Consider the following 18902-nt stretch of genomic DNA (forward strand, 5'->3'; position numbering starts at 1 on the left):
ATTTACAGAAGCAAGAACCTTGTCTTCTATTCACCGTGTTGCAAGGGGGAACAAAATATAGTTGGCACGTAGTCGCCTGTCATTAACTAGCTCCTCCACTATACATTCGCCCTATTATTTACAGAACAACGTTGCTGTTTAGTGTTATTAGGCGTTTTAAACGTCAGGTTGTGATGAATGTAGGATGATATGAGCTGAAGAAAAAGAGAACTATGTCTAAGTATAATCAGATAAACGCCGAAGTAGCTACAATCCTCACTGTTCGAGAAGCAAAACAAATCGGGATAGAAACAGCACAAAAAAGCGATAAAGATTCGTTTGGTTTTTCCGAAATGGAAATCAAGGATTATGGACCATGCTATTTTCTGCTTAGCAGGTAATTTAACCTAACAAGGAAATGTATTCAGTCGCTGGTGTTAAAACATGATCGAGAACAAACACGAGACACTTTGCCCTGTATCTAATTTGTTAGCAAATGAGAGAAATGAAGAGGCAGAAAGTCATTTAATTTTTAAATGTGATACTGAAGCATCTAAGATATAATTAATTGTGGAGTTTAGTGAGGTTGTGTGATCAAATTCACGCAGATGCCATCTCGACTGATGCCATTCATTCGGAGCTACACGTCAACACGGCCGCCATATTGGAGAGGGAGGAAGCTCCGCCTCAGAGTTCACAAAAGTTTATCAAATCAGATCTGCGTCAGCATTCAGGCTTCAACTTTTAATATTTAGACTGATTTTTAATGTAAAACAAATTGAAATTTTAAATGATAAAAGAGGGAAAGAAGAAAAATATATACAAATAAATAAATATTCCCATGAAATTAATAATTATGCATGAAAGTGTATTGTTAAGCCTGTTCTCTTTAAATTAACTAGATTGTATCTGTTAGATATAAAAAAAGATAAGATTTTTCCTGAAATAATGAGATGAAAAACCAAATAAACAAATTAGATGACTATGAATGAAACTTATGAAGCTTCACCTGAACACCGTTTTTTAAAACAAAGATATTTTACACCTGCATTAGGGTAATGTGAAGATAAATATTTATTTAAATGTTCTGACTGGTTAAACTTTGTGTAACTTCAGTGTCAGACTGCTGTACTAGAAAACTAGCAGACGATCCAGCACATATGGCCTAAAATCAGAAGCAACCATAAGAAACATCCTTGAGCTGCAAACGAGGTTGTACAAAAAGGAGAATCACAGGTGGAGTGAAGATGGCTCAAAGGAAGATCCTTCAACCAGTTGACCCCAGAGGGCTCGGTTTGGTGCCCCCCATATCTGCAGCATCCACATCAGAACTGGAAGAGATACAAGACAGCAAAGATCTAAGTAAGTTTGTTACACATTGACCACTTAAATTGGAAAAATGTAGCAGAGGAACTAATGTTTTCACAACTCGGGCCCTTAGAAACACTAATAATTTCATTTGTTTTATTATTTGTTTTGCCCCCTTTTTGGTTTTTTTCATGGTTACCAACCAGCGGAGGTGTGCATGAACAAGTTCAAAAGACGTGTTCATTATACACATTTGTTTTTCTCTGAATGCCGAACTGAACAAAACGTATTTGCAAATAAACAACTTGAACGTGAACTCATTCAGATTGTGTGAGGTCCTGCAACAGTCACTGCCTTCATCTTCCCGGCGTTACACTACGTTACTCCAGATGCATTGTGCACTCTAGCATAGCAAACCACCAAGGCTTTGTGGAGCATCTCTCTGGTGTGAGAAGGTATTTATAACATTTCCACACACTGCTGCATTTTCTTCCTGCTTTCATATTTAGGGAAGAGTTAAGCTGAAAATATGACCTTCTGTTAAACTGAAAAATGTTATTCAGACAAATGAAACAAAAATACAAATGTTTTTTGTCCTCTGTTCACTTATCTGCACCACAAGCAAATCTGTTTTGTATGAAAGAATTTAAAGTTTAGTAAAATCATCAAGTTCAGTCTTTCATTCTCACTTCTAACCTAAAATAAAATTAAATTAACTTTGAACTAGTTCGAAATTGAAATGGTGATCTCTGAAGTGACCTATTAATTTTAAGCTGCGTGATATGAACTGTAAACTAGTTCATGTGAAGCATGAACTTGTACAACGCTGCCAACACGCTGATAGCTGCATTACCACCAGCTGGTGGACTGGACAGTACTATTGGGTACACAGCTGGTTCTGTACATGGATCAGATGGAAATATCTCAAACTTATTACTGACATTGACCTAAAATTGGTAGTGTTGTAATTTTCAGATTTTTTTGTCCCCAGTCCTTTTGAGAATGCAGATGAACTCATGGTCTTTTGTGTCCGCTGGCTGGAGATGAGCTATATAAACAGAACAAAATTAAATTAAATCAATCCATCCACCTACCTGTTTTCTATACTGCTTGGTCCAGTTCAGGGTTGCAGGGAAGCTGGAGCCCATCCCGGCATTGCAGGTACACCCTGGACAGGTCACCAGTCTGTCACAATGAACTTAAATGAAAGGAAATTAAATTAGATAAATAGATCATTAGATAAAATACAAAAAAATAGACAAATGTGACCTAAAATAAAGTACTTCCTCCAACAGTTATAATAAGTATTAAAATGTTTCCCTGGCCTGAAGGATCATTAACGTAACATATGCCATGTGGGCTGCCGTTACAAAATATACATGTTAAAAAAAAAGTCAGGAACAAAAAGAAGCTTTTAAAGATTTCTTATCTCCTTGACTTCAATAAAATTAGATCAAATAAATGAATAAAAAAGGCCTGTAGAAAATGTAAATTGATATTCTTTTAAATCTAAATGCACCTTTTTTCCAGCACAGATTCATGTTCTTGCTAAGTTTGATCTCACTGTGGCTCCTTCCACACACCCATCGCGTTAAAGATGAAACCCGAGTAAAGACGAAATCTGACATAACAGCTGAAAATAGGAAACATATTTACTTTTACTTGTTGTGATGCTTCACACAACTAACTCAAAGTTCTGAGTTCAGTGACACAGATGTTGGATATTGTACTAAATGCAAAGCTGTTTTTCTGCTGCTGACTGGTTGTTAATTCAGCACCAGCCGAGTTCAGCTATGGTTGAGCCGCTTCAACGTGTCCAGGGTTTCCTTAAATTATCAGGTTCAGCTCTCCTTAACAAAAGAAATCTCACTAAGTTTTACTATATTACACCTCACATTTCATTTTTAACAGGTTTGTAGTTATTAAGGTAGTTAAAATATTATTAAAATTCTGTAAATTTTATTGAATTCTCAAGTTAAGTTTCATATTATTACAGTACAACTGAGACTCAAATTTGAACAATATTTCTTTTTTAAAGAACTCCTAAATTTGTAATATTTTAAATACTATTTAAACAGGTAAGTGTCAGGATGCATATCTGAAAGCCATAATTGTTCCTGAAACTACTTTTCTGTTTCAGCGTTACCTGCAGATGTCCAGCAGCTATTAGTGATTAAAGAAGAGGTTCCTTGGAGCTCCAGTCTGGACCAGCAGGATCCAGAACCCGTCCACGTGAAGGAGGAAAAGCAGGAACTCTGGACCAGTCAGAAGCTTGATGAACAGGAGGAGACTGACATCAACAGGTTCTCATTAAATGCTGTTAATGTGAAGAGTGACGATGATGAAGAGCAACCTCAGTCCTCACAGCTTCATCGGATCAAAGCTGAAGACGGCAGAGAGACAGAACCTCCAGCCGGCAGCTCAGATATACAGATGAAAACAGAAACTGATGGAGAGGACTGTGGAGGACCAGAACCAACCAGGAACCTGGATCCAAATAGTTATTTAGAGCCAAATTCTGATCAAGGGGAATCAGACTCTTCACAGACAGAAGTCAGTGATGATGATTGTTGGCAGAACTCTTCAGTTTGTGGACCTGAAGCTGAATCGGGGTCTCTCATTAACCACATGCAAGTCCACTCTGCAGAGAAGCTGTTTGGCTGTGATGACTGTGGTAAAAGATTCTCCAACAACACACATCTCAAAGCACACATGCGCACCCACACAGGAGAGAAACCATTTGACTGTGAGCTCTGTGGCAAAAGATTTAACAAAAAGACGAATCTTAAAACACACGTGCAAATCCACACAGGAAAGAAGCCGTTTAGCTGCAGTGATTGTGGAAAAAGATTTTACCGAAATTCAGGTCTTAATAGACACATGCACATCCACAAAGGAGAAAAGACATTTGGATGTGATCATTGCGGTAAAAGATTTAATCTAAACGCGAATCTTAAAGCACACACAAGAATCCACGTGGGAGAGAAACCGTTCAGCTGTGATGATTGTGGCAAAAGATTTTACAGAAACACTTGTCTTAAGAGGCACATGATCGTGCACACGAGAGAGCAGTTATTTAGCTGCAATGACTGTGGAAAGAAGTTTCGCCGCAATTCATGTCTTAAAAGACACATGATGATACACACAGGAGAGAAAGCATTTGGTTGTGATGAATGTGGGAAAAGATTTAGCCGAAATGCAGTTCTAATAACGCACATGAGAGTCCACACAGGAGAGAAACCATACGGCTGTGATGACTGTGGTAAAAGATTTAGTCATAAGGTACGTCTAAAGTCACATGTAAGCGTCCACACAAGAGAAACTTGTTGGCTGTGATCTTTGTGATAAAAGACAGGAATAAAATGCTCAAGTCAACACCTGAAAGTTCACACAGGAGAGAAACAAGTTAGCTGAAATGATTGTGATAGAAGTTTAAGTTATAAGATCTGGGATAGAACAAATAAGAACCTGGGGTGTTTATAATTAGGAAGACAAAACAAACAAGGTGTAGTTGTTGCAATAAAAAGTAATAAAGTTAACCTGGGAACAAAATGTAATAAACATAAATACCAATCCACATCAAAATATACAAAAACCCACAATCTCTGGCATATTCAGCATGATCTAATTCAAACAGTCATCACTATTACTTCCTGTCTAAATGTGTGCCATATACTAATGACAGTTAGCTACAGATTTCTATTAAGTCCCTTCAGGAATTCAAATGTTAATGCAAATTTATCTAATCCTCCCGAATTCCTCACATCATTACAATTCTCTTCCTTGTTATGGGATGTTCCCGGACTGGGGCCTCTTGCTTTACGACATCCTCTTTCTCTCTCTCACCCGTTTTCCTGTCACCCAGCTGTTTAACAAAGACAATCAGAGCCTGAAACTTTCCCAGAGTTCTGCATGAAAGTGGAGGCAAATTAGTTTGAACCACATTCAAAAGATCTGCAAATCACATATGAGAAAATTCTCCTTGATGACTCTATGTCTTTCAGATCTGTACTGATACTGGAAAAATCTACATTTAAAACTGGTACAGGCTCTCGTTCCCTCTTATATATATATATATATATATATATATAGATAGATAGATAGATAGATAGATAGATAGATAGATAGATAGATAGATAGATAGATAGATAGATGTGTGTTAAATTACATTATTATTTTTTTATTGCTTCATGCATAATTTGTGCAGTGTGAAATTGAACCTAATCTGTGAATTCTGCTGTAAGAAAGGTGGATTTGTATAATCTCTGTAACCAGTGTTGTGGATGTGATAAGCGAGTATAGAAAACGAATGGACGGACATTTATATGCATGGCTCCAAACTTCTGCACAGTAACTCTAATAGGAGACCAGTGAACAGTTGAGATATGGAGTTAATTGTGGTCCAGAATTAGCTTAGCTGTATTTAGTACTGAAATGTTTCTAGAATCCTTGTTTTGTACGTGTTTTATACCAGATTTTTAGCTTATTTTACCTTCCTTTGTCACCATAAGAAACTTGGGGAAACATGCAAACACAGTCTTGGGCACTGAAACCAAACATCATCAAAAATGCCTTGCAGGGTGAAGATTTTCAGACTTTTGACTGTAATATATGTTTAAACTGGGCTGCACGGTGTTGTGGTGGTTAGCACCGCAGCCTCACAGCAAGAAGGTCGCCGGTTCGAATCTTGGCTGGGGGGAGGTTCTAACCTTGAGGACGGTGGCCTTTCTGTGTGGAGTTTGCATGTTCTCCCCATGTATGCGTGGGTTCTCTCCGGGTTCTCTGGCTTCCTCCCACCTTCCAAAGACATGCATGTCTAAATTCTCCCTAGGAGAGAGAGTGTGTGTGTGTGACTGGTTGTTTGTCTGTCTGTGTTGGCCCTGCGACAGACTGGTGACCTGTCCAGGGTGTACCCTGCCTCTCACCTGCTAAAATGCTGGGATAGGCTCTAGCTCACCCGCGACCCGTAATGGAATAAGCGGTCAAGATAATGGATGGATATGTTTAAACTATAAAATCTTTGTTGGTGGCGGGCAACATCAGATTATGTGCCTCTATGTCCCTGGTTTAACATAAAAAATAGCTCCTCTGCTCTCTGTTTACATATTATTTTTATTATTATTACATATGGTTTATTTTATTTTAGTTTTATTCTAGTTTTTAATTCTAGTTTTGTTGTTTTTATTATTTATTGATTTTATCTTTTTTATCAATTTTTATTTCTGTTTTTATTTTCATTGGTTTTTATTGTTTTATTGTGTAGTGTTTTATTTTCAACTGTGGAGTGTTTGTTGTTCTATTGTTCAGCACTTTGGGCAAATGCTGTTGCAGAAAATGTGCTATATAAATAAACTTGAACTTGAACTAGCGACAGTAATCTAGCCAATACAGTTATAGCCATCTACACTGTGTGGCGCCTGAATGAGTTCACTGAACAATGGTTCATGAACGTGCTCATATTCTGAGTGAACGTGGACTGAACATACTGTATTTCTGCTTGATGAACTTTATTGTGAGCGCACTCATTCTGCCGTTTGTGAAAGGCGTTCTCTTACAGTTGAACTTAGTTCCAAAGAGTTTCAGATTTCCATGGAGCCTTCCAGGCAAAATCCTGGCTAAAACACATCGTAAACAGGCCTTAATATAAAGGTGAAAAACACCAAATCTGGCAACACCAGCCAACACAGAGCCGCACCGCGCATCAAATTCCAAAACATGGAGGCAAAATCCAATGAAGGCAGCAGCTCCTCCTCTGCCTCAATGATTCATACGGCATCTTCGTACGATCACTTCAAATACTTTTTTAAAGGTCAGTGATGCTCCAGGAGGGAGAAATCTGGCCTTTTTGTGTAAACTTTGCTTGGTTAACAATGTCAACAGCAAACCTGAAACAGCAGATTGCTGGATACTGGAAAAAAAAGAGCTATGAACTAGTTAATTTTTAGAACTTTGAACTTAGTTAAAATGTGTGAACTGAACTTTGAACTAGTTCATGTAGAAATTGAACTTTCCCAGCACTGACTGAGGAACAGAAGCATCGACATGACTTATTACTATGCATAAAAAATCAATCAAATGACACTAAAACTGACAGCAACAAAACCGCTCTGTACCAGAATCGGTGGGACACTGAGTTGGTGGGAACAACTTTGAGAATGAGGTGATTTTTGTTATAAAAATTACAGATCTTCTGAACATCGGGATGTTACTTGGTGATGGCTGAGCTGCACAGCTGGCAGTGCTATCAGACAAGTTGCATGAAAGCTTATTTTCCTGTGGACAGCGATGTTTCAGTTAAAAGTACAATTTCTTTTTTTATATAACGAAGGGAAAAAAAAAATCCCATTTTTAGATATATTTGTTTGTATTTATCCTAAGACTTGAAATGCAGCAGAAAACCCAGACATGAACTAACAGGAATCATAAAAGCCGAATAATGAAGGAACCTTAAAACAACCAAACCCACAGAATATGACAAAAGGGATGCACCTTAAAATTGATTTTTCTTTATTAAATTGTAGTATTGATGAACTAACCTTTAGTGGGATGCGCACTTAATTGGCTTTTTTTTATAGATGGAGAGCTGGCGTGATGAGCTGAGCACTGGGAAAGCTGATAGCGTGTTATGTAAGATAGGCAAATTAATAATGAATTTCTGGATTGTAAAACCTGGTGTAATGTCTTATCTAGGTTTAAAGGGTGCAGAAAATTATTTTTCAAGCTGTTGTTTTGTTTATAAAGTGACAAACAGCTTTTCCTTAATTCAAATTTCCATATGTATTGTTTATAGTACCAAGTTGATTATGTCCACAGAAATGCTTCGCAAGTAGAATTTAGGAAAAATTGCCTGTCTGGGTTTTGTTTGGCCACCACAGTGCCCTCGTTTTCAGGGTGTTTTGATGGTGCTTTTACAACCCCAATAAAACAACAACAACAAAAAAAAAAAAAACAGACTTTGATAACTTAATGCCTAATAAGATAATTCACCTGGAATGTAACATGTTCAGAATATGTTATAAAACATGAAGATGTAAGATTTGAATGATTACTGCAAGAAGAAAAGCCACCCAAATGATGCCAATGCACCATGTAACCCTGGCCTTTACTCTTGTTAAAATGTTATAATGTGAATTTCATATTTTGATGACAGAGAATTAAAATTTTGAAGTGCAGTAAATAAAATAAAATAAAAAAATCTGTTATCAGGGAAAACAAGAATAAACATCAGTGTAGCCTTTCTTCTAAAGTTTGTGTTATTTGATGCATTTTTAACACAGTTCTTATGTTTGTTTGTTTTTACTTAAGTTTTTAAATAAAGTAAAACTTTAATTTGAACAGAATACTTGTACTCTGCAGTATTTATATTTTTTATTTTAAATAATTGTTTCTAAAATGAAATATTTTTGCACTATCCCAATTTGATTAGGATTTTATATATATTCCAGCTGAGGCTGGCCATTTTAACGTAGCTTGTAATATACAACGTGTGTAATAGATCATTAAAAGATTAATTTGGCTTTGAATATTTGGATTTATGTTGTACAATAATTGAAGATTTCAGTAACAGCTTATAGTGTCTGTAGATTGGAACGAACATTAATTTTAAAATGTAAAATGGTTGTCACAGGTCATGTGGGAACATTTTCGACACTTCTGTAATATAATTAGTCCTTTTTTTTTAATTAATGGTACTGTTGAGAAGAAAATCACATTACTTTAGATTGTTATTGTGAAGCAACAGCTACTTGATGCTCAGTCTGACACATTTCTTCAGATTCTACCGATAATGTATGGTGATTTCAGCTTGAGTGGAAACACAGGAAAGATTTCAAAGATTCTATTCTATTCTATTCTATTCTATTCTAAAGTAATTTTAGCAGACACTTGTATCCACTTGAGAGTAAGAACAACACAAGCAAAGAAATTATCAAAGAAATATTTTTTTAAAAACATGTATACAAATCAACATAATAAGATAAAGTAAATTACATGTCACACAAAGAGCTTTATAATTAATTCAAATTTAAAGATCTATTGACAAGTTTTCTCTTAGTACATTCATATTAATTTAAATTAAATGTCATTTTTGCATTCTTCTTTTGTGCATAAAAAGAACTTGGGAATTTATTTTTCAGCCAGTTGTAGACAGGTACTCTGGAAGAGTTTTGCGGACAGAGAGCGTAGGAACCATTTGTTAGTTGCACTGTGTAGTAGGGAGGACCAAAATAAAGGTGGGACTGAAGCTGGTTTAAAGGTGAGTTGTTTCGAACTATCTACATAACATTCATCTCTGCTGGTTAACCAGGTTTAGAAGATAAGTTCTGACAAATGAGGGATAAAAGTAGATTAAACAAACGCGACGGGGCGTGAATTATCGTTGAAGAAGCAAGACGGCGGCGGAAAACAAGGATAAATGTTGGTGTGGCCTTTCCTGGGTGGAAATCATTGAGGGACAGAATCGTTGTTTTCAGCTGGACAGGTAATTTAACTCACCAGTGTGAATGTAATCATTGTTTGATACCGTTAGTTAGAACATGACCGTGAGGAGAGTTACCTCCATGTCTGATCTTTAGTAAGACTGTCATGCTAATCCACTAATTGATTAATCAGCTAATTCTTTGCTTCTGGATGAAAAGAAGCGGGTGACTCAGATTACTGAAATCCGGCTACAGCTGCTGCAAGTTACTGTCAAACATTTCATGTTAAAAATAAAACTTTGTAACTCATGTCCGGCAACAAGTAGCTTAAAATTAATTCACAATCATGCTGTTAAATGGTGATCCGTATTACTGACTGATTATAGCCCACAAGTCTACTAGTTTTCATAAATTAGACTTTTTGTTTTTCTGAAAACTGCTTGAGATTCACCTTTTTAGCCTCTACCTTTGCACAGTTTCTTGTCAGCCATCGCTGATCCTAGATGACTTAGGGCTGCTATGCTCTGGTTTTCACTAAAAGTAGTGTGGTTTTCTTTTAGGGGAAAATGGATTTAAATTTTCTGCTGTGTTCCAGGTTAATTTACTCTGACATAGTAACACATATCATACTGACATGAAGAGCAAAATTTTACATACAATCCTTGTAGTTGTGAAAATATATTTTATTTATTTGAAGTATGTCATTTTGGACACGAGACAGAAAAAACAGGCCATGTCAAGAAGAGATTAAAGATGAATGTTTATAAAGCAACCGCTTGTATGAACAGGCTCTCTTTTTTTAAGCTATGAAGTAAAACTGATCACGTTCATTGAAGTAAATTAGTTTCTGATCAGAAATGAAAACAGTATCACTGGAAGTGTCTGATTGCAAAGATGAAATTCCTCTGATCTACAAACACCGGCTCATCTGGCTCTTTCAGTGATGACCAAAGTGTCCCACCTTCCTTTTCCGTCCTTCCTCCAGTGTTGCACAGCAACTGTCAAAGCTGCATCAGACATCAAACCTGACTTTTTTTTTTTTTTTTTTTTTTTCTTTTGTTGTGCTTAATAAAGCTGCAAACTGCAGTGAATTACAGAATTTATTTTGCTCAGAATATTTTCTTTGTGTATTTTGTGCTCTGAAAAGGAAACTGACTTTAATGTATCTGTAAACGTGAAAGACAGATCACTGTGTTTGAACTGCAAACCTACCACTGCAACTCAAACATGCACATAAATTCACTACTGTGTCTCCATGTGGTTGCTGTTTTTTTTCTTCACAGATGAACATCTGAATGCTGCTGTAGAAACCACAGAAATACAGTCTTAAACAAAAGAAACATTTCAGCTGGCAAAACTTCTTTCCTTCATGTGTATTTTTTACATTTAGTTATGTGATGTTTTTATCTATGAAGCTTATTTGACATGAGCACCTGAAGAGAAAGTCTTAAAACTGATTGTTTTAATGAATAACTGATGGGTTGATATTTGTGTAACTCCGGTTTCAGACAGCTGTTCTGGAAAACCAGTAGAAGATCCTGCGTATACACCCTAAAATCTGAAAAGCCTGCAGAAACTTTTCCGAGCTACAGACAAGGTTGTGGAGCTGGGATGCCTCAGAGAAGGAGCCTTCAACCAGATGACCCCAGAAGACTCGCTGTGGTGTCTCCAATACCTGCAGCATCCACATCAGAACTGGTGGAGACACGGGATCTCAGTAAGTCACACACATCTGTTGGTCTGTACTGTTGCACAGTATAAGAGGAACTTTTTAAATGTTCCGTAAGCAAGTACCTGAGAACATTAACTATCAAACGAACACATGACCCCCCAAAAAACCACAACAGCACTAATCAGACTTTTCAGAGGGATTTTTCCTTTTTACAACCAGGAAATCATCATACCCTCCTTCAGCTCTCTGTCACACAAACTGAAACAATCAAAGGTAAATGAAGAGGCATCACTTCCCTCACCACAAAGACAAATAATCATCTACCTGTACAATATATAGTTAAATTCATGTACAAGACGACTCAAAGTGCCTTACATACACCATGAAAAACATTACAGTGGGGTGCCGAGGAAGCATTAAAAATTAAACTAAATTAATTAAGAATTAAACTAAACTAAAAATAATTTTAAAAATTGCATAAAAACAGAACATGATCTGTCCATCTCTGAGCTTGAATTGTTAAAATTGATCATGTTTTTAATATCTTTTCTTTTTTCCTGTTCTCTTGTATTTAATTTGAAGTAATGCTTCTTATGTTCTGTGTCTCTGTAAAGCACTTTGAAACATCCTGCCGCTGAATTGTGCCTTACAAATAAACTTGCCTTTGCCATCTCAGCAAAGCTTTCACCATTCTGCTCCTCCAGTTTTAACTCTAAATCTCCACAACTGGGCCTTCTACTGTTTTTATCATCACATTTTCTGTTTCTGTCCCCATCTGAATGATGTGAACAGAAAGCCAGAATTTATTATCTCAGTTTAAACTAAATCACAGTTGTCACTGATTCGGCGTTCTGGACTAGCGGCAGCTGTCTGATGGACTTTTAGGGAGACCTGCGAGGACAACATTACAGTAGTCCAGTCTAATAAAGATAAGTGCAGAAATCCTGCTGAGTCATCAGTCCTTTAATCCTCCAGATGTCCCTTAAATGATAACAGTTCGACTTCACAACCGTCTTAATATGATGCTGAAATTCAGGGCTAAGTCCAGGACTACTCCCAGATTTCTGGCTTTGTTGTTGGTTTTTAACATCTTTGTTTGAAGCTAAGTTCCAAGTTTTAATCTTGTTTCTTTTTGTAAGAAATAATGTTCACTTTTATGATATTTTTTAAACAATTATATTTTAAATATAACACACAACTCACCAAATTTTTTTTCTGTTTATAGATAACCTCTGCATTAAAAATCCTGGAAGATCCTGATTTTAGATCCATCACACATAAGACCCCTTCCACCAGCCTTACTGACAGTCCCTAAAGTTTGCACTGAACTTGACAAGAGGCCTTTAAATTTTCTGCCTCTCCAGCCTGAATCCGCTTACAAACTCGCCTAAAACTCCAGGAGAGGAGCTGATCACCGTTAGAGCTTTTAAAAGTGTCTTAAAGAGTTTGGAGGCTGACTTGGTAGGTGTCTGTAATTGCCTGTCCACCTAACTATGCCTTCTCTATTTTTTTATTCTTTTAGTATTGTGATATTTTAGCTTTTATATTGTATGTTTTTGTATGGTTGTTTTAATGATTAGTGTCTAATGGAATTTGGACTGCCGCTGTCGTGGCCAGGGCTCCTTTGAAAAGGAAATTTTGTAATCTCAATGGGACTTACCTGGTAAAATAAAGGTAAAAGAAAAAAATCAGAAGTAGAATGCAGTAGAAGTTTAGTTTCTAGTGTATTTAATGATCTTTAAGCTGCTGAAGTTCTGGGTAAATGCTTAAAAAACTTTATTCTTTAATGTACATTTGTGTTTCAGTACTCCTTCACAGGGATGAGGTTTCCTGTAGCTCTAATGTGGACCAGCAGGATCCAGAGCCCCTTCACATAAAGGAAGAACAGGAGGAACTGTGGACCAATCAGGACGGAGAGCAGCTTGATGGACAGATAGAGACTGTCAACAGGTTCCCATCCACTGCTGTCACAGTGAAGACTGAAGATGATGAAGAGAAACCTCCGTCTTTACAGCTTCATCAAATCAAAAATGAAGACAACAGAGAGACAGAACCTCCAAGCAGCTGCTCGGATATACAGATAAAAACAGAAGCTGATGGAAAGGACTGTGCAGGACCAGAACCAGCCAAGAAGCCTGATCCAAACAATAATTTACAGACAAATACTGATGAAAAGGCTTCAGACTCTTCTGAGACTGATGTCAGTAATGATTACTGGCTGAAATCTTCAGATTCAGGACCTGGAAAGAAAGACGGTGACCTGAAGGAGAGTCGAGCACCTCAGTCAGGTGTTTATGATGCTGTAGATTCCAATGCTGCCAAAGAATCCTGCAGCTGCTCTGAATGTGGACAACTGCTCATCAACAAGTATTCTCTAAAGAAACGCGTGCAGGTCCACACACTACGGAAACATTATGGCTGTGATGTTTGTGGTGAAAGGTTTTGTGGAGCAAAAGAGCTGAAGAAACACACGAGAGTCCACTTTGGAGATAAATTATTTGTCTGTGAGGACTGTGGTAAAAAATTTACCCGAAACACCGATCTGAAAATGCACACAAGAGTACACACGGGGGAGAAGCCATTTCACTGTGGTGACTGTGGAAAAAGATTTAGCCAGAATATAAATCTTAAGACTCACATGACGCTTCACACTGGGATTAAACCGTTTGGCTGTGATGTTTGTAGCAAAAGATTTCGCAGGACAAAAGAACATAAGATACACATGAGGGTCCACACAGGGGAAAAACCTTTTGGCTGTGATGTTTGTGGTAAAAGGTTTAGCCGAAACACAAATCTTAAAATGCACATGAGAGTCCACAATGAGGAGAAACTTTTCAGCTGTAATGTTTGTGGTGAAAGATTTAGAATAACAAAAGAACTTAAGACACACATGAGAGTTCATGTAGGAGAGAAACCGTTTATCTGTGAGAATTGTGGCAAAAGATTCAATCAGAACTCAAATCTTAAGACGCACATGAGAATCCACACCGGAGAAAAACCTTTTGTCTGTGATGATTGTGGTAAAAGATTTACTGCCCAAGGAACTCTTTCTAAACACATGATAATCCACACGGTAGAAAAACCTTTTGTCTGTGATATTTGTGGTAAAACCTTTCGCAGAATGATTGAGCTCGAGACTCACCTGAGGGTCCACACCGGAGAGAAACCGTTCAGCTGTGGTGACTGTGGAAAAAGATTTAGACAGAACTCCCAGCTGAGGACACACATGAGAGTCCACACTGGAGAAAAACCTTTCCACTGTGATGTTTGCAAAAAAAAATTTTGTGATCGAGGAAGTCTGTCGAAACATATGACTGTCCACACCGGCGAGAAACCGTTTAGTTGTGTTTGTGGCAAGAGATTTAACCGGCATGACAAACTAACGAGTCACTTGAGAGTCCACACGATAAGCCAGTTTGTTGGGACAAAATCTGACCTGATGGCTGTGTGAAAACGTGCAGTTTTTCATTCATCAGTGTAAAATGGCTTTCAGAGCTTCCCTATGGGGGATGATGATCTAAACCCAGAAACTACGTAGTCTCAGGCCTCATGTCCTTGTACGTCAAAAATCTCTACATTCATTTCAAACGTTGCTGCCCACATGCTCTCATGTGACCTTTACGTTGACGTGTTAGACAATACCTCCACCAGAGGCCAGTGCAGAGTTCACTTCTGAGTTCTGATGACGGTTTCAGACAATAGCAAACATGGCGACCATGGACGAGCTCGTGATAATTTTTACTCTCAGAAAGACACAGGAAAAGAGGCAGCGCAGTAGAGGTTAGCGGTTAGTGTGGCCATTAAAAAAATCCCAGTGTTTTCCTTTTTGTTCCTTCTGCTGCTCGCACAGTTTCCATTGGTGCTACACTGTTTGCTCCGTCTGGCTATGCATCTGCAAGCTCTCTGAAAATGAACCAAAATATGCACAAAAAGGATGTAGAAGACGGACAGAAGGCTCCATCTGAATTAGGGCTGGGTGATATGAACCAAATTTCATATCTCAATATTTTTTACCTGAATCAGGATATAGGATATATATCTCGATATTATTTATTTATTTTGTCAAGCAACTAAAGAGACCATTCAAATTTACAGCCTTCAGTGCTAAATACACTTTAATTAAGATCAGCAGCACGTGCATTAAAACAATTGACTTAAAGTAGCTGCATATTAAATTAAATGCTCTTAAACCAAAATTAATGAAAAATACTTTTCAATGACCATAACAGAAATGTAGTTGTGTAAAATGCAAAAACACAAGATACTTTTAACTCAAAACAAGTTATCAATAAAAATGATATTCCTTCATTCTATATCGCGTCTGATAAAGTCTTGATATATTTGAAAATCTGGATATGTTGCCCAGCCCTAACTCAGCCCACTGCTAACTATGTACATACAGTGAAGTGAGCCGTGACTCACGCCTGGAATTTAGCTGTGCATATAACTGCAGTGCTCTGTACGAGATGCAGAAGACAACTTCAGCCCACAAACTCTGGTTAACAGTCGACCAACATCAGGGGAATTATTTCTGCAGTGGGTCCTGTGTGATAAGGATCCAGACGGAAAGAGATCCCGGATGCAGCTGTGTTGCATCTCTATGCAGGATATGAAGCCGTTTATACGGTGGAAACGGAATTTATTAATAAATAAAACAAACACATTTTAAGTTTAATATTGTTTTTAATCATTTTAATAAGTTTTTAAGAAAGAACAGGAAAAAAATCGATTTGGTTTGAAAAATAAAAAAAAGATTTTATTTTTAGGCCATATCACACGGCCCTATTCCAAATGTGTATTTTATATAGAGCAAGGCAACTCGGTGCAGTCCCACAAAGGCCGCAGTCCTGCAAGTTTCAGTGTTTTCCTATGAGTCATTGTGCAAAACTTCATAAGCTGTAGGATCTATTTTGAGTCAAGTGTGTTGGAGCTGGTACACAATGAAAACCTGCTGGGCTACGGCCCTCGTAGGACTGAGTAGCCCAGACATGGAGCATGAATGATGCTTAAATATGTTTATATGCATACATTATGCCCAGAAATGTCAATGTATTGATCAAAGAACTACCATTAAAGCTGAGAATATACTTGCTTTTTAATCTCATGGTTGTGTTGTTCACCGGCTCCTTCGGGAGCCTCATTCTTCACATATTTGTATTTGTATTATGCTTGTTACCAGAGGATTGCACTAGGGGGCGCATTAAGGCACGCAGACCTGATGAAGTTGCTGAATTCAAGGGTGTAAACAAAACGGTAAACATGTCAGTGATTAAAAAGAATTAGTATTTGGTTCATTTTGAGATCACAGCAGAATGAAATGTATTACAGAGCAGTGGTTCCCAACCTGGGGTCTGGTAACCCCAAGGAGGTCCCCTAAAGAACACAGGGGGTCCCTGAGGCTTTGAACATTGGAGCCACTGTGATTAATTTCCACAAATTGTCCTTATTTTAATGAAACAAGTAAGGCTATATGTTGTTCATTTAACTTTGGCTTTATTAAAGGACAGAACTCTACCAGAACACATTATTTATGGTGAGAATCTCATTTTTGAAAGCATAAAACCAACATGGTTCCAGCACAGGGTGGAGCAGGGGTCCATGGCATTTTAGTATATGCATGAAGGGGTTCCCCAAGGACAAACGGTTAGGAACTACTGTTAAAGATGGTATGTAAGCCCTCCAAATCATGCATGCTTTGTGACCTTATATCCAGTTTGATTGGTCCTAACACTGTTTGTGAACCAGTTGCATTCATTTCTGAGGATTTTCACAAATGATGCTTCACTCTAATGCAAAATATGTGAGGCAGCCATGATAAACAAGCATACTTATAATTAAAAGCCATCATATTCTTGGCATTAGATCCTGTATACAGTATTCATCCGGTAGCTGGCATTGTTGATTTGCGGTGTGTCACAATAAACAATTACATCAGATAATCACAGCTATTAGAGATTTGTTCTACAGAGATCATCTGTTATTGTTCCAAAATTGTGAAAACAGGTGTCATATTTCCAAATAGTTTTAATGGAGCAATCCTTTGCTGTGGATATGTCATAGCTTATATACAGTTTTTAATATAGAAAGTCTGAATATCAAACATGTTTATATGCATGTGTGTGTACATATAAATGTATGTAATATAAAATATTTATTTATGCCCTGTTTTTGTTTGCAATAAATGGTTATTATTATTGGTAAGGTTATTTACTTATTAACTGTAAAAATCATTTTTGACTAAATGTCCAAATTGCAACAGTCCTAGTTGTATTTCCAGTTTGCATATGAATTACAATTTACATTCATCAATCCATGTCAACTTTTAAACCTCGAGCTCAGGTGGTATTAAATGAGCTGTGCGAAGGTCTCAGTGACCTGTATTAGTGAGTTTGTGACCAGCTGAATTCGCCTCATCTGTTTCAGTGTGCAGTGGCCGCTAAAAACTTCAGAATTAGAATTTGAAAGCTTTATTATGGGAACACCTAAGAAAATCCGCCAGGACAAGCTAAAGGGGTGTCTGGGTGCCTCCAGAACCTGCTGCCTGTGTGTTGGGCGTACTGCTGTCTCTGTTCCTACACCTGCAGATAGAAGTAGCAAAGATAGGCTTGAATCACACCCATCCTAACACTGATCATGTTGTCTTCTGATGTTTAGCACAAAGACCTGCAGGCGTTGTTAACAACCAAAACCACTCTTCCAAAGATAATCATGACAAGTACAATGTTTTTCATATTGTATTCATGCTTTTTTGTTTTACTATGTGGTTAACTGAACAAATTTAATAAGAACTTCTACGAAAAGCCAAATATTTTTATAATGGAAGGATTTTCTTTCATTAAAGAGTTCAAGGACAATTGCTTCTTTCAGCTAGATTAACATTAACATAAGAGCTAGCTAAACAGCTGCTAGCATGAAATATGCTTGTTTTTTTCCATAATTTGCCATATTTGCTTTTTATGTTAGATTAACTAAATAACCATAATCCATTAACTTCTGTGAAAAGGCACTATATGTTAGAACAATCCTGCTTAAAATTAAGTGTTTTCTTTCAAATGCACATGAACAATTAGCAACTGCTAAGCAGCTGCTAACTTGAAACATGCTTATTGTATTCATGCTTTCTTTGTCTAACTAAACAAATTTAATTAGAACATCTATGAAAAAGCCTAAATGTTTTTAAAATGTAAGGGTTTTCTTTGAAATTCTTTGGTTACTTTTAAACTGCATTAGTCCGTGTATCAACTGCTACTTTTTAGTGATTCGATTTTAAGGTTTACTGTTAATTAATCTACCGCCAGCAATGAGAATTTGCATCAGCGACGCGAGCTAACACGACGGTTGCATCAATTTTCTCATTTAAATGCTAAACAGTACAATAACATTCTTCTGAAAACATGGGAGGAGTAATGTGGTACCACATCTTGATTCGTTTTGTGTACGTTTTGTCTCTGGTTTGATAGTTTTAAAGTTTAGCAAACTTCATCCAGGCCGGTAAAGGTGTGTTAGTGCGTGTCTGTGTGTGTGGT

General features: G+C 37.3%; 2 protein-coding genes across 3 annotated transcripts; both read left to right on the forward strand.

Annotated features, from left to right (window-relative positions):
• The first annotated feature begins 84 nt into the window (after positions 1–84).
• Positions 85–5425, forward strand: LOC121632959 (oocyte zinc finger protein XlCOF6.1-like). Of its 2 annotated transcripts, XM_041974802.1 has the most exons (3): positions 85–376; positions 1096–1341; positions 3428–5425. In XM_041974802.1, exons 2-3 carry the CDS (start codon positions 1227–1229, stop codon positions 4621–4623), a joined length of 1311 nt encoding a protein of 436 aa, XP_041830736.1. In that variant the 5' UTR covers positions 85–376; positions 1096–1226; the 3' UTR covers positions 4624–5425. The 2 variants fall into 2 exon arrangements, with proteins under 2 accessions (XP_041830736.1, XP_041830735.1); XM_041974801.1 differs by having other exon boundaries at positions 85–1341.
• A 4088-nt stretch (positions 5426–9513) lies between these two features.
• Positions 9514–15133, forward strand: LOC121632947 (gastrula zinc finger protein XlCGF57.1-like). Its single transcript, XM_041974772.1, has 3 exons — positions 9514–9766; positions 11213–11421; positions 13182–15133. Exons 2-3 carry the CDS (start codon positions 11316–11318, stop codon positions 14825–14827), a joined length of 1752 nt encoding a protein of 583 aa, XP_041830706.1. The 5' UTR covers positions 9514–9766; positions 11213–11315; the 3' UTR covers positions 14828–15133.
• Positions 15134–18902: the final 3769 nt, after the last annotated feature.

The sequence above is a fragment of the Melanotaenia boesemani genome, chromosome 21 (genome assembly GCF_017639745.1).
Source record: "Melanotaenia boesemani isolate fMelBoe1 chromosome 21, fMelBoe1.pri, whole genome shotgun sequence".
In the NCBI taxonomy this organism is placed as follows: Eukaryota; Metazoa; Chordata; class Actinopteri; order Atheriniformes; family Melanotaeniidae; genus Melanotaenia; species Melanotaenia boesemani.